The 16085-nt window shown below is 40.4% G+C and overlaps 1 protein-coding gene across 1 annotated transcript in view; it reads right to left on the reverse strand.

The window, feature by feature from the left end:
* LOC145407146 (glutamate receptor ionotropic, delta-2-like) overlaps positions 1 to 16085 on the reverse strand; it is a 78014-nt gene that overhangs the window by 59059 nt on the left and 2870 nt on the right. The window contains exons 2-4 of the mRNA XM_080278167.1: positions 13825 to 14060; positions 13487 to 13615; positions 839 to 997 (exon numbers count right to left, since the gene is read on the reverse strand). Of these exons, the coding sequence (XP_080134293.1) occupies positions 839 to 997; positions 13487 to 13615; positions 13825 to 14060 (524 nt within the window). The remainder of the gene's footprint in view (positions 1 to 838; positions 998 to 13486; positions 13616 to 13824; positions 14061 to 16085) is intronic.

Genomic DNA, 16085 nt, shown 5'->3' on the forward strand with positions numbered 1-16085 from the left:
CTCTGCAACCGGTTGTGATCATCCATCCTCTCCACATGCCCAACTCAACTCAGTCAACCCCTTCCCATTACAGCACTAATACATCCAAATCCATCTCGCCATCGACGGGGGAGGTATAGTGGTAGTCAGAGGACATAGATCAAAGGAATGTTACTTTTGTTTTTATTGTATAATGCAATGTGTAACATGAAATATCACCAAGCCATAGCTCCAGGCTCTACAGGCGACTGACGAGTGACGAGAGATGCTGTAAGATATATATTTTACTAATATATTTTGATGATGAAGGGGAGTCTACATGTGGTCCCGTATAGTTCACAATGGGTGGAACAGCTGCAGCATCCACCCGGGAGAAAAACTTCCCCATTTTCCCGTTCACCTTGCCATGGGGAAGGACCCTGGTCCAAACTCTGTTGAGATACTGTGTTGTACCTGTAGGATGATCCCACAGAAGTTGCTTATCTATGGTTGAAAGTAATACTCGGCTAGACAGACCGAGGTTAAGCAACAACAATATCCAGTGTACCAGTACTTTTTTATGATACGCACCGCTTCTGTGGCTTTGTTTATAAATTGAGATCAATACTCGGTTTACCAACTGAGATGCAACTGCAAAACAAAAAGAAAAAAATGGAAAGATAATGAAGGCATACCATAGGCTTCAATGCCCTTCTGACAACCAAACAATTGGAGGGATAGAAACCCGGGTTAGGCTCCAGCAGCAAACTTCAAGTAAACACAATATAATTAGTTTATTTGCCAACACACAAACCTAAACCCACACAGTTATAACTAACACAAGACAACTCCAGCCATCCATGGATGAAGTTTGACATACCTGAAGTTAAGCCTCTGGGATAAAAACTCAGCAACATTATTCATGGGTCCCCGGAAGGTGAGACGCTTGCCCCCCGGCACTGTGGGATCATCTACCATTATAGCTACTTGAGTTGGGAATGCTTCAGCTGTTATAATCAGGTGGGGCCGGTGACTGAACCTGCGTTTTAAAATTCCTATAAATAAAACACATTGACTGTTAAACCAATATTTTTATTAGATCATGTGTAAATATGTGACTTGCGAAGTAAATGTTTTATCTGTTGCTGTTCAACCAATATTTAGAACTATGTATTACGGTCCCTTCTCCCCTTGGGAATAAGATATGAATCAATAAGTGTGTGTGGATGAGAATATTGGAAGTGTGTCGTCCTTTCTTTGGGGATACCAGCCTAACTATATAGATAGATAGATAGATAGATAGATATTATGGTTTTAGGACAGTCATCATCTGTCACACGTGAATACTGATTCGATTTGAAATAACTTTCCATCATTCATTACCAGGTTCTCTTCTGTTCCATAGCTCTTGCCGTGATCACACCAAGACTCGCTTCACACACACACACACACACACACACACACACACACACACTGTTAAGGCATCAGAGAGACAACACGCCATATCACCTTACTCTGAGCTGGCCACCCTTGGCCACAACTGGCCATACCTAAATAATATCTTTATATGAGTCAATCTCTGTACTGGGTTTAACTAACCAGTGTTCTAAAACAACAGAGCAAGTTTAAGCAAAAGTGTTGCCCAAATAACAGAATACAACCAATTAGTGCAGGAATGTGCTGATCAAGTCCCAGTTGTTTTGACTACGGTACCAGAGGCGAGTAAGGAGCAGGGCTCTCACAACAGTTGATATGAAAATCCCTAGGTTTGGTGCAAAAAATCCCCAGATTGGACAAAAAAATCCCCAAATATAAAATACCAATATAAATGTACTTACACATAGAAAAATACTATTTTATGAAATAATAAAACATTTTTTTTAATACACATGAGGTATATTTTTTTCAGTATCAAGCATCAGTTACGTAAATTTAATCAATGAACCAATGAAGAGTATAAATTATAGCTCTGCTTTGGTTACAGGAGACAGTCTGCAAATTGATAAAAATAAAATCAAAAAGCCCTCACTCAGTATTGTTTTACCAAAGTGAAACCTCTGGGCCAAAACATTGAGTCCATTTTCTTTCATACAGAAAGGGGTAACTAGGCCTATTCTACAAGTTACTTAAGACCATGTTTCCTCTTATAACTTTCAGTATGGAAACATAATTGAAAAGTATATAAATGATCACTAGATTTAGCTAATAATACACTGCTTAACAAAAAGTAAAATAAACAGGACTAAGGACATGCTTCATTTATACAATATTATACAACTGCAAGCAGCAAGCCTGACAGTATCACTGATTTTGCCAGGCCCTCTCTGCCTTGATCGTCCTCTGTATGTCTTTCTCCTTCCGTCTTTACCTTGATCAAGTTGATCACCACTCATATATTATATATGTACGCTTTCAATAACTCAGTGTACTCAGTGTATCCCTAGTGATTTCTGAATATGGCCCAAAATCATCAAAACAGGCTACGTGAAAGCGATGAGGGCTCTTAGCATTCGCCAACAAAAAGTTACATCACTCACCGTATTACACGTTTTCCACGTTATGTCATGACATTCTGTTGTCATAAACTTCATATACAACCCTTATTTATATGTATGGGGGTCTGCTAAGAAGTAACATTTAATGTTAGGGCTAAAAACTCAAATAATTTTTCAGTACTTACTCAGCGTGTGTTAAAAAGCTTGCAACATGGCGGCCTATAAACAAACTTGAAATGCTAGCTCGTGATTGGTTGAAACTGTAATACGTCTGACCAATTAAAACTTCCAAAATAGAGTAATGTTCACAAACAGCTGACCACAAAGAAAATACTATTTTGGCAATATTTAGAAGCTATTTACCCTTTTCACCCATTACTGAGGGCATTCTACGTCAATTATAACACATAATAAGCAAAAATCCCCAAATAATCACTAAATATGACCAAAAATCACCAAAAAATCCCTAAAAATACAAAATCCATAAATTTGTCACTAAATGTACTGAAAAGTTCCAATCTAGGGACAAAATCCCTAAAAGTGAGAGCGCTGGTAAGGAGATACATATTTGTAAGTAAAACTTTTTTCTTTCTTCTTAGAAATAAGACAGGAGGACCATCATTTTTAGTAAAGCGAATATGGAAGGAATTAAGAAGAGGGATAAAGGAAGAAAACAGGATGATTACCGGGAACTGGTTGAAATGGAAACATAAAGCAAATTAGTAGAAAGGGTGAACAGATTGGAAAGGGCATTTCAGAATGAAATGGATGAAATTAAGGAGCAATTGTGCATGCAGAAGGAGGAATATGAAAAATTGGTAAAGGAATTAAACAAGAAAGACAAAACAATAGATAACCTGTCAGTTGAGTTGGGTTCACTTGGAAGAGTGGTGAAATGGCAAGTACAGTACAGTTGTCAACCACGAGAGTATTATAGAGGAGTTCAGAATTGATACAGAGATAATTAGGCAAACAAGTAGTCTGATGGACCAAAACAGTGATACCGAAGAGAAGATAACCCAAGTGAATGAAGTGATGCAAATTTATAAAGATGATGTGGAAACTACGTATGCTGAAGTATGCTGAAATGGTGAAAGTAAGGAAAGACATAGAAACAAGAGTCAAGGAAAAAAAAACATTAAAAAGGAAGTGAGAAAAAAAATCCATAACAACCTAAACTTGGTCAAAGATTCAGCAGATATCAACAAATCTATAGTAATCACTGGTATGTAGGAGGAAGAAAAAAAAATGTCGAGACAAAAAACAGATGGCAAATATAATTATCATATTGAAGGAAGTATCAGAGGAAATCTATAAAAAAGGCATAAAGGAACACAAAATGCAAGGGAAACATGAGAGAAATAAGTCAAGGCCATTGCAAGTAACCTTCCAGAGTGTGAACACTGTGGAGGAAATACTAAAAAATGCAAACTAATGGAAAATGAAGTATATAAAAAGTTTGGATAAAAATATGCCTAACCCAAGAGGAATTGGGAATACTAAAAGAGAAGAGGGAGGAGGCAAAAACAAATAACGGGGGAAGATCAGAGGAAGAGTACCCTTTTTTTTTTTTTTTTTTTTTTACAAAGAAATTGGATTGCAGGTACGAAAATGGTACATAAATAACAGGGAACAAAATGGAGGAAGGTAGAAGACTCAAGTTATGGCAAGTGTGTAAACAAGATGGTTAGGTTGAGGTACTCAAATATGGATGGAATGGTGTGTAAATTATTAGAGATAGAAGACTATATCAAAGAAAAGAAACCACATATTATTTGACTAACTGAAACAAAAATAACCTGAAAGATACCAAACTATACCATAAACTTAGAGGAATACAATAAATGGAGAAGAGACAAATTTAAGAAAGGAAGGAGAAATTAAAATCTTAACAAAGAAAAATTTACAAGCCAAAGAAATAAAACTAGATATACCCTCGCAAGTAGAAGTGATTGCACTGGAAATTAACACATATGAAGGGAACTTAATTGTAGCAAATTTATACATGCCACCCAATACAAACACTTGGGAATGAGGTGAATATGAAGACCTGGCAGAAAGTACAATTGAAAGTTTAAGAACATTACCACATAGAATGGAAGAGAAGTCTGAAAGAATTATATGAACTGGAGACTTCAGTTCAAATATAAATTGGAATACTGTAGATGTAAAAATCCGTGAAAGCGTTTGGAATCAGAAGCTCCTAGATCTTGTGCAGGAGTTTTTCCTAACACAGCATGTAAAGGAAAACACCAGAAAAAGAAGACTTTATGATCTATCAGTACTTGATCTTATATTTACCTGGCAAGAAAATGAAATTGACAATATAATGTATCACCCCCCATTCGGCATAACTGACCATGCAGTATTAACCCATCACGTCCCGAGGTTTTCCGCACCTCCGACATCCCCCAATCCCGAGGTATTTTCGAAAAAAAATTTTTTGGCTAAAACCTCTGCTTTTGGTGAGAAACATCGAAAATTCATAGAGAAATCGCTCACCTGAGGTTTAAAATACTCGATCCAGGTAGGAGTTCCTCCTTACCTGACTGGGTTTTCTAACATGCTGGCACCAAAGAAAACGAGTTCTATGGGAGGGTAACTATTTCACACAACTCATAAACGGTATTTATTATTTACTTGGTACAAATTTATATGTAGTATGAGAGTATATTGGTTTTCAAGCAGTAATATAGGCATTATAAGCATTGTTTCACTCACTAAGAAATCACCATACCTGACCTTTTTTTGCCACATTACATGATCATTATTTCTGACTGTTTCTTCTTCTAATGCTATGTAAACTTTGTCCTCCACATTGTCATCGATTGGGGAATCACTCTGGCCCTGAATATCTTTACTGGCCAGGTCACTGGTAACAGGTGAATTGCCGAGACAATGGCATGAGAGGGGGAGGGGGGAGGTTATGCGGTGTAAGACATTGTCCCTGCTTGGCATCTTGTAGAGGAATAGAGGAAGGTGTCCCGTGTATACCTACGAAAAATCACATGCAAAAATTGAAAATTGTGCAAATTAGGGACCTTGCAATTGCATGACGTACCAGTACGTTGCCGGGACTGGCAAATGCAAAATGTTGCAACGTACCCATACGTCGACGGGACGGGGCGGGTTAAACTGTAACTTCAGGATTCAATATGATGTTACCAGTAACGAGTGTTACAAAAAGAGTCTAAATTACAACAAGCGCAACTATCGTGACCCAAAGAAGTACTTCTTAGAAATAGATTGGGGACAGGAACTTAGAGGACAAGATTTAAATATTATATGTACAAAATTGTGTGATCTTTATGAAATAGGAGTCCAAAATTTCATCCCTCAGTACAAAACAACAGAAATGAAAATAAAAAAATCATTTAAAACAGAATATAAAACATCAAGAGAAAAAAGGGACTTGCTGTGGAATGGATACAGAAGACACAATAGCGAGAGGGCATAGAACAACTATAAACAGGCAAGAAATAATCGAAGATAAGGAGGTAGGCCTCAAAACAGCTTGAGGAAGACAATATAAATAAAAGTAGTGATCAACCTAAGCTTTTTTACAGACACATCCGAAGCAAAACCAAAGTTAAAGATAAAATACAGTCCATTACGGATGAGGGGATCATCTATACATAAGAGAAAGATATTTGTGAAGCACTAAATAAAAACTTCCAATCAGTTTTTGCAAAAAAAAAAAACTTTGAGAGAGGTGATATGAAACATACATGCTCACACATATTACCAGATAAGAAAAGCAAATGATCATAACAGAATTTCAGGTTGGGTGCTACATGAATGTGTGGAAGAGAAGCAGGATATGTATTTAAAATTCAAGGAATCCTTTGGTCAAGGTAAACTTCTTTTTTTTTTTATGCGAGGAAGAAGGAACCAAAGACCGCGAGCCCGCAATTATTTTTCCTTCCAAAAGAAAAACAAAATACAAGAGGGAGCCAAATTCAAGATCCGATCATTTCGAGATACCTGGACACATTGTGTTTGAAAGACTGGAGATGATAGGAAGCGGGAAATACAGACAGAGGGAGACAGTTCCAGAGTTGACCTGTTGCATAAACGAAGGACTGGGAGAGTTGGACAGAAAAGAGATGAGAGTTTGTTGCTAGACGGGTGCTATGCGCCCGACGTAGACGTGAAGGAAAGCATGCAGACAGTTCTGAGGAGCAGTGACCATTGAAGTAGCAATAGAAAAGAGATGAAGATGCAACATTGCCAAGAAAAGACAGAGGTTGAAGGGAGTCAGTAAGAGGAAGAGAGTTAATGAGACGAAAAGCCTTTGACTCCAACCTATTGAGAAGAGCTGTATGTGGGAAAACTCCCCACACATGAGAGTTGTACTCTAAACAGGGGAGGATAAAATTGGTCAACAATTATGCAAGGGTAAAGAAGGTACGGAGTCAGCTTAGCACATCTAATCTCTTGGAAGCAGATTTTACAAGTGATGCAATATGATCTTTCAAAGATAAGTCCCGGGTGAATGAAACCCCAAGCATGTTCAAGGATGATGCAGGATTGAGCTGAATATTATTAAACATTAGAGGGTACTCTCTTGGAAGATTGTTTCGGGTTGATCTGTGTAAAAACTGAGTTTTAGATGCATTAAAATCAAGATTATTTTTACATCCGTCAAAGATATGAGCCAAGTCAGACATTAGGTGTGCTATAACCTCATCACTTGTTTGTTGAAGTAACTGCTGAGATGGATGCGCGGGAACCGAGTGGAAAGGTGAAGGGAGGAATCATCAGCATACAAATGGATAGGGTTAGATGTATGGCTCAGAAAGTCATTGATGAATAAAAGGAAGAGAGTTGGTGATAGGACAGAGCCCTGAGGAAAACCACTGTTGATAGATGTAGGAGAAGAACGATGGCTGCCTACAACAGCGGCTATAGCACAACCAGAAAGGAAACTATAGATGAAGGCACAGACAGAAGGATAGAAACCGTAAGAGGGTAGTTTGGAAATTAAATATTTATGCCAGATTCGATCGAAGCCTTTGAGATGTCTAATGCTATGGCAAATCTTTCTTCAAAGTCCCTAAAGGAGGATGACCAGGAGTGTGAAAGGTAGGTGAGAAGATCACAAGTGGAGCATCCCTGACGGAACCCATACTGACAATCAGAAAGAAGGTTGTGACAGGAAAGACGCTTTAAAATTTTTCAATTTAAAATTGACCCAAAAACTTTTGAGACACAGGATGTTAAAGAAATTGGATAATAGTTAGAGGGCTGGGAATGGTCACCCTTCTTTGGGACTGGCTGAATGAGAGCAAACTTCTAACAAGAAGGAATGGTACAAGTTGACAATCAAAGGCAAAAGAGTTTACCTAGGCAGGGTGTAAGCACTAAAGTACAGTTCTTGAGGACAACAGGAAGGACTCCATCAGGCCCATATGCCTTGTTAGTAATGAGGCCAGTGATGGCAGAAAATACATTAGTTGAACAAATTTTAATGTCAGCCATGAGGAAGTCTGAGGGGTGAAATGATGGAGGAACAGCACCGGAATCGTCTAAGGTGGAATTGGAGGAGAAAGTCTGAGCGAAGAGATCTGCTTTATTAGTAGAAGAAATAGCTACAGAGCCATCAGAATAGATAAGAGGAGGGAAGGAAAATCAAAGAAGTACTGCCTGAGGTTCTCCCAATCTGCAGCTCCAAAGTTCCACAGATGACGTTTCTTTAGAGGGTCCGCAGGCCGTACCGGAGCGATAGGACAGGTTAAGATAATAAGGTTGTGATAGGAGGAGCCCAACAGAGAGGAAAGATTAACAGTGTAAGCAGAAGGATTAGTTGTAAGGAAGAGGTCAAGTACGTCGGAGCTCTCTCCATGGCAGTCAGGGATATGGATAGGGTGCTGTACAAGCTGCTCTATGTCATTAAGGATAGAAAAGATGTAGGCATGTTCACCAGGTGGATCAGTGAAAGGAGAGGAGAGCCAAAGTTGGTGGTGAACATTGAAATCTCCTAGAATGGAGATTTCAGAGAAAGGAGAAATGAATAGAATGTGTTCCACCATAGAAGTAAGATAGTTGAAGAATTTTTCATAGTCAGTAGAATTAGGAGACAAGTAAACAGCACAGATGTATTTAGGCAGAGAATGACAAGAAAGCCGAAGGCAGAGAGTAGAGAATTCAGAAGAATCAAGTTCAGGAACAAGGGAGCAAGATAAATCGTTGCGTACACATACACAACAGCCACCTTTGGCTTTGGAATGAGTATAGAGAAAGTAGGAGGAAACAGAAAAGGGTTTGCTGTCAGTTGCCTCAGACAGCTGAGTCTCTGTCAAGAGAATGTGAGGTTTAGAGGAGGAGAGGTGGTGTTTGACAGAGAGAAGTTAGAGGAAAGGCCGCGAATGTTGCAGAAACAAAGAAGTGAGCCAGACAGTGGTTCCAGGCATCTCTCTGAGTCGTCACCGGGAGAGGTGCGGATGGTGGGGGAATTTATTGTCTCCTCCCCCCCCCCTTGGGGACTCCGAGGCATGATTTATTGACGCCATTTTTCTTTTTCAATTTTGTAAAGGTAGTGTAGTGTGTACTGTGCATGTAGTTTGGTGCTGACAGTTAGAGAAACTAGTATTGGAGAGCATGCTGGCCTACTCTCTGTGTTACTGAAACCCTGAAAAAGCTCAGGAATGAGGGATGGTCAGGAACTAGTCCTGAGGGCTGATGAAACGAGAGCTTCAGCTCTCCGTCATCAGCTTTCCATCCACCTTGGGAGTACTGCCCTGCTCGATTGGTGTTACAGTCTACTCCTCCAATCAATCATTGCCTTCCGTTCATTGAGTTCACCACCCATACCAATCACAAACAAATATAAGGGCATTCACCACCAGGAACGCATGCTGCAGAACACATGCTCTTAGCATGCCTAACCAAACATATGTTGTGTCCCACAGATTTCAGTTTTTTAATGCCATGTATTTATACCACGCTGAAAATAACTGGGGAGGCTAGAAATGGAAAGATCATTTCACCTGGCATGGATGAAGCTGTGCTGGGCAAGATGTAAAAGAGGCTAATTCCAATTATGGGTTAAAATGTATACTGACCATGATTCAAAGCTACACAGCAAGCGTGGTTCAATTTTAAGTTTGGCTTAAACTGGAAGATAAGTGAAATATATGTATATATCATTGTTTCTTTAATACTCACCGCATTCAGACGGATTTAAACCATGGATATCAAAGAAATAATGTGTGATTAGAGAAGGACAATCGACTAGGATAAGATATTGATATAAGGAATCCAATGGGGTTGATACAAATGATGAAATAAACAAACAAAAAAAGATAGTTCTGAGGTTAAAACTTTTAAGACGTTCATGGATATGTTTCGTGTAGCCTACTCTACAACTGTTTCAGGCCAAAGAAGGTATAGAAGAGATACAATTTTACGTTGCTTCGAAAGCAGCATACCTTAAATCGCTGCCATGGTCAACAGTGAATGGGTCACAGAAACATACTTTTGCCATTGTTATGGTGCATCGGCGCGTAGTATCCTCTTGTCCGGTGATATATAGCATTTACAGAAGTAGCTGTTGTACAACAACCAATGGCGCAAATCACTGACCACTTACCTCAGAATGGTGAGACCATTGTTAGATTTTTTCCCCAACCTTGCATGTAGTGTTACCCACTTATATGGGGATAATTCCAGTTCTTCCCCACTTCACACGGTTTACTGCCATCTTCGAGTTATAGAAAGAAAAACTGAGATAGCTGGGAGATTAAATGAATCTTGTAGGATAACTGTCCACTTTGTGATGCGGGCATCAAACTTGGCATGGATACTCATAACGGGATACTGTTTCGAAAAAGCCTGTTAATCATTTCAGATTTCAAGGTGCCGCCATTTTCTTTCTATTTTTTTTTCCAGTTGACTGTATGACTTAAATTCGAAGAAGTTGAGTTGAAACTACAGTTTAATTGCCATGGAGAAGCCAAGCTGGGGAAGGCGGTGGTTGAACCGGTAGAGAGGCGGCCTGCAGTCGTAAGGGACCCAGGATCGAATCCCAGCTGGGCCAGGGAACATGTTAAGGATTTGAATTTCATAAAAAGCAGACACTTCTGATCTATCAGATAACCCGCCGACATGCTTTTTTTTTTTTTTTTTTTTTTTTTTAATGTGTCCGACTCTGGGCAAAGGCTTCAGGGCCTATATCTCAGGGGCAGTAGCCTATCCCAAGGCCCAGTAGTCCTCCTACACCTCCACATGTCACCACTTCGGCGCTAACACCCACCGTCCATACTGAATACATGCTAGGGCTGTCTCATACAGGACTGGTGTATTGGTATTAGCGGGGGTATTTTTACGACATGTCGGCGGGTCATCTGGTAGATCAGGAAAGTCTGCCTTTTATGAAATTCAAATCCTTAAACTGTTCCCTGCCCCAGCCGGGATTCGAACCTGGGTCCATCAGGACTGCAGGCCGCCTCTCTACCGATTCAGCCACGCCTCCCCCATAATAATACCCCATTAATACCAGTACACCAGACCTAGCATGTATTCAATATGGACGGTGGGTGTTAGCGCCGAAGTGGTGACATGTGGAGGTGTGTAGGAGGACTACTGGGCCTTTGGATTGGCTTTGAAAGCCTTTGCCCAGAGTCGGACACAAAAAAAAAAAAAAAAAAAAAACAGGTTTCTAGAAAGTTCTTCTACCATATTTCCTAAGAAAAGAGTGATTGTCAAGGCACAACCAGGGCACACTGGTGACATCACTGCTGTGAAACTCAGCATGGGGTCCAGTATCAGCTAAGTATCTCCAGACTGCAGCAGAATAATTGTTTAGTGTCTCAAGTGCTATCTAATGAGCCCCACACACATAACCTACAGAGATGTATTAGATAGCCGCACCTGAATTGACAGGATGTGCCAGCGTGGGAGAGCTGAACCAAGGGTAACGGGGTTTCAGTTATCCGGATGGCGTACAGATCGCATGGGACTTAATGATACTGGATGAACGATCAGGCTAGATGTAGGAAGTCTTTATATCCGAACCTAGTTGTATCCCATACTTGAATGTGACTGTTCAGTACTCTATGGTCAAAGGTGGTAAAAGGATAATCCTTCGGCGTTAATCCATCAATAGTGCTTCCGATTTCGTGTATATGATACACATGTGAATCGTGTATAATACGTTCGTATGTAATAATAGTCATGTATAATATATTCGTGTATTATAATGATTCGTGTACAATATGATACGAAATAGGCCGCATTGTTGACAGGTACGTTGTCAGGTTACGATAATGACAACCTCAGAGTTGTGCGCCGCGACTATAGGAGAGTTAGCCGTTGGAAGGTACACATGGACGAAGGAGTGGTGTGTCCCTCTGTTCTTAGAAACTCTTCACCATTGTGGCTATGGACAACATAGCCCTTAATCTAACAGCAACCACAGCCACCACTTTCCATGGAATAAGCATATCCCTCTTCCAGTACCCAACATCAGACAATGAAAGTGAAATGCGTGAACCACTTCTGAGTAAGACTGAATGCAGTGGCAGTTGGAAGTGTTATCGTTTTGGTCTTCCCTCTACAGATTTATGCAGCTACATATGTGAAGATTTGCATCAACAGACACCAACAATTCGATGCAAGGATAACAACAGTTACTTCAAGAAACAAGGGATGAGGCTATGGCACACCTAATGTCTGACTTGGCTCATATCTCTGACTGGGGTAAAAATAATATGGTAGTCTTTAATGCATCTAAGACTCAGTTCTTACACCTATCAACCCGACAAAATCTTCCACAGGTATACCCACTAATGTTTAATAATATTCAGATTAATCCTGCATCATCCTTGAACATGCTTGGGGTTTCATTTACTCGGGACTTATCTTGGAAAGATCATATTACATCTCTTGTAAAATCTGCTTCCAAGAGATTGGGTGTGCTAAGCCGACTCCGCTCTTTCTTTACCCCTGCACAATTGTTGACTCTATACAGAAGTTTTATCCGCCCCTGTGTGGAGTACAACTCTCATGTGTGGGGAGGCTCCCCACATACAGCTCTTCTCAATAGGGTGGAGTCAAAGGCTTTTCGTCTCATTAACTCTCCTCCTCTTACTGACTCCCTTCAACCTCTGTCTCTTCGTCGCACTGTTGCATCTTTATCTCTTTTCTATCGCTACTTTAATGGTCACTGCTCCTCTGAACTGTCTGCTTGCATTCCTCCACCTCTACGACGGGCGCGTAGCACCCGTCTGGCAGCAAACTCTCATCCCTTTTCTGTCCAACTCTAATGCAAGAGTTAACCGTTACTCCAAGTCTTTCATTTATGCAACAGGTCAGCTCTGGAACTGTCTCCCTCTGTCTGTATTTCCTTCTGCCTATGATCTCCAGTCTTTCAAACGTAGTGTGTCCAGGCATCTCAAAATGATCGGATCTTGAATTTGGCTCTCTATTGTATTTTGTTTTTCTCTTGGAGGGAACTGTTACTGCGGGCTCATGCCTTTGGTTCCTTCTTCCTTGCATAAAAAAAAAAAAAAAAAAAAAAAATTACACAGCACACATTTTTTTTTTTTCCCCACTAAAGCACTACAAATGTAGATGTAAACTGGACATACACCATGCATTTTTGTCCATAGCGGGCATTAATGACGTTAAAGAAGCTTCTAATGGGCCAACTGTTCACAAAATTGACTTGCTTATGCATCAAAACATATGATCTGACACCAAAATTGTTAAGATCGGTCATCTATGTCAAGTTTTAGTGAAGAAATTGTATTTTAGAACCGGAAATGGCGCCCAAATTGAAAAAAAATGGCTGCTACATTGAATTTTTGCGTGGCTAACGGGCTTTTTAGTTAAAGCAGGATCAGAGGAGTATACATACCATTTTGGTGCTTGCATAACAAAGTGCATAAATTTTCGCTGATCTGCGTCGCTAAATAACACAATCACATTGATCCCAGTAACAAACAGCATTGATGGGACCAGCAGATTTATCGTTGTCTTGTTTTCTTTTGAACTCTTTAATAATTTGGAGGATATGAATGATGTTAACTTGCCTTACAAGTTTAGGAGGAAAGAGATAAGATGTTGAAGTATGAGTCAGGCCTTTGCCGTCAGTCCAAGAGGCTACCCGTATAGGCTTATCATTTGGATCGCTGTATGGCAGGAAGGAATACACGCTGCCACTGGAATAATGTATAATGTTAGAGTAAATGAGCAAAAATGGGCACTGAAAGTGAAGGAATACTCTAAGGAAGATTTTAAAAATGAGTTTTTTTTTTTTTTTTTATCTGATAACATAGTTTCCATTTCATTCTTGCTATTTCTAGATGATTTATTCAGCTTGAAGGAAATCTACCCTATAGGAGCAGGAATTAATCTCCATCAGTCTAACCTGGAAGCTACTGAGGTGTCATCGATGACGGTGATGATTGAGTTGGTGCGTGATAAAGTCTTATGAAAGTGGTGGAGGGTGTGGAGGTGGTGGAGAGGGAGGCGAGTGAAAGCAAGCAGCCTCGTTGTCTGGACCAGCAGGAGGTGGCTTTTGAAGGAGGACTCAGCGAAGGCGACGAGGAAGGTTGGATCATCGCTCACCATCACCACAGTCACGCACCACAACACATCACGCAGCTGGAGATATAGATAGTAATTCAGCTTTTAATGTCTTTGCTACCATAACACACTTTCTGTTCGTTTTCTTGTACAGGTTACTGCTGATGATTTCCAAGGTTGTCCATACCTCTACTTTGGCAGTAATGATAATAAGGAAAATTAGAATTCGGAGATTATATCACCTGCCGAAAAGGGTAATACTCGTAGCGGGTGGATAGATGGTGAGATAGGGAAGGCGGGGGGTGGGTGGGGGACAAGGGCTTTAGTTTCACCAGCCCACATGATGCAGTTTCGAGTTATGTTCATTTGTTCATTTATCTATCTGCACCGCAGTACATGCATATTCCATGAAACACATTCTTTTAAAATGAATTGATATATTTAGTACGATGTCTGTCCTAAATTAAAAGCCAAAAACATTTGTTGCCTGCATTTATACAGTAGTGTAACATGTTCTGAAGCTTTCCATGTTTATTTTCTGTATTTTTTCCAGCCTGTCTATTGCATTCAACTTCGTAAACATACCTACATCTTGCATACCCTTAGTTGGTCTTCATCGGGTTTTACAGTGCCCTACCGAAAGTCCTGACCACCTCGGAAGACTTGGTACTTATGGTCTTTCTTACCCTTATTTATTCCTTGTCACTGGGGATGTTCTGCCATATGGGGATTAGTTATTGGTTATTTATTAATGTCAGACAGTATAGGGAGACAGCTGGTACCATCTCTCTTACACGAGTTAAATAGCACGCATTGGCTCTGGATGCAATACATATAAGCTGCTTTGACACAGTGCCATATAATAGCCGAAACATGACACCAAGTTCGTTCTTATCGAACCTGGTTCACGAAACTCCGCACTAAAGGTTATCAACCATATCAGAGATCTGCTTTGGCGATAATATGTTTTTCTTGACATTCGTCATGAAAACTACACAGGAAATTGAGTGGAGGGGGGGGGGGACTGCTGCCACTCTTTACATTCGTGAAATTCCTCGGTGGGTCAGTGTCCACTGAAATTACAACTTCAGTATGAATAAGCAGAAACTGCGAATCTGGCGCCACAGGACGGGTTGGTAGCCAAGTATTTATTAATGTAGGCCATTGCTGAAACACAAGCCCAAACTTTCACAGGTTCTGTAAAACAAGACATGTACCACACATTTTTTGTTGATTATGCGTGTCGTAAAAGGCGACTAAAAGGGGCGGGGTGAGGGGACTAGGGACCCCCTCCTCTGTTTTTTAGTTCCTAAAAAGAGACAGGCCAGAGAAAGGGTTGAGGGATGGAGTTATCCCCGTACCCTGAAAATTGGGTCTATGAATGTGCGTGGATATAGTACGATTGAGGCTAAAAGGGAGGAGATTGGGAGAATGTTTGTGAGAAGAAAGTTGGATGTGTTAGCTTTGAGTGAAACGAAGATGAAAGGAAAGGGTGAGTCTATGTTTGGAAGTGTGAATGGAAGATTGTCAGGGTTGATAGAGGAAGGGCAAGAGAAGGTGTGGCTTTGTTGGTGAGTCCGGAAGTACAGCAGTGTGTGACTGAATGGAAGGAGGTGTCATCGAGACTGATGTGGGTGAAAGCGAAATTTGAACGTGAGTTGTGGGTGTTTGTGAGTGCATATGGGCCTGGTAGTGAAAGGGATGAAGAAGAGAGGGAGTCATTCTGGAATGATGTTGATGAGTGTCTGCAGAGTTTTGGAACGAATGTGAATGTGGTAATGATGGGAGATCTGAAAGCTAGAGTGGGAAATGTAGCAGTTGAAGGTGTAGTTGGTATGCATGGTGTGCCTGGAAGAAATGAAAATGGGGAACGAATGATAGCGATGTGTGTTGAGCGAGAGATGGTGATTGGAAATACTTTGTTTGGGAAGAAAGATATCTATAAGTATGCATGGGTGAGACAGGAGGGTGGAAAGGTTGTTGATAGAGCTTTGATGGACTATGTGGTTGTGTCTAGGAATGTAATAGGAAGATTGTTGAATGTGAGAGTTCTGAGAGGGGAGGGTGGAGGTATGTCTGACCACTACCTAGTGGAGGGAAAGT

This window comes from Coenobita brevimanus, chromosome 8 (assembly GCF_032717465.1).
Source record: "Coenobita brevimanus isolate Jiangsu-jjx chromosome 8, ASM3271746v2, whole genome shotgun sequence".
Classification (NCBI taxonomy): domain Eukaryota; kingdom Metazoa; phylum Arthropoda; class Malacostraca; order Decapoda; family Coenobitidae; genus Coenobita; species Coenobita brevimanus.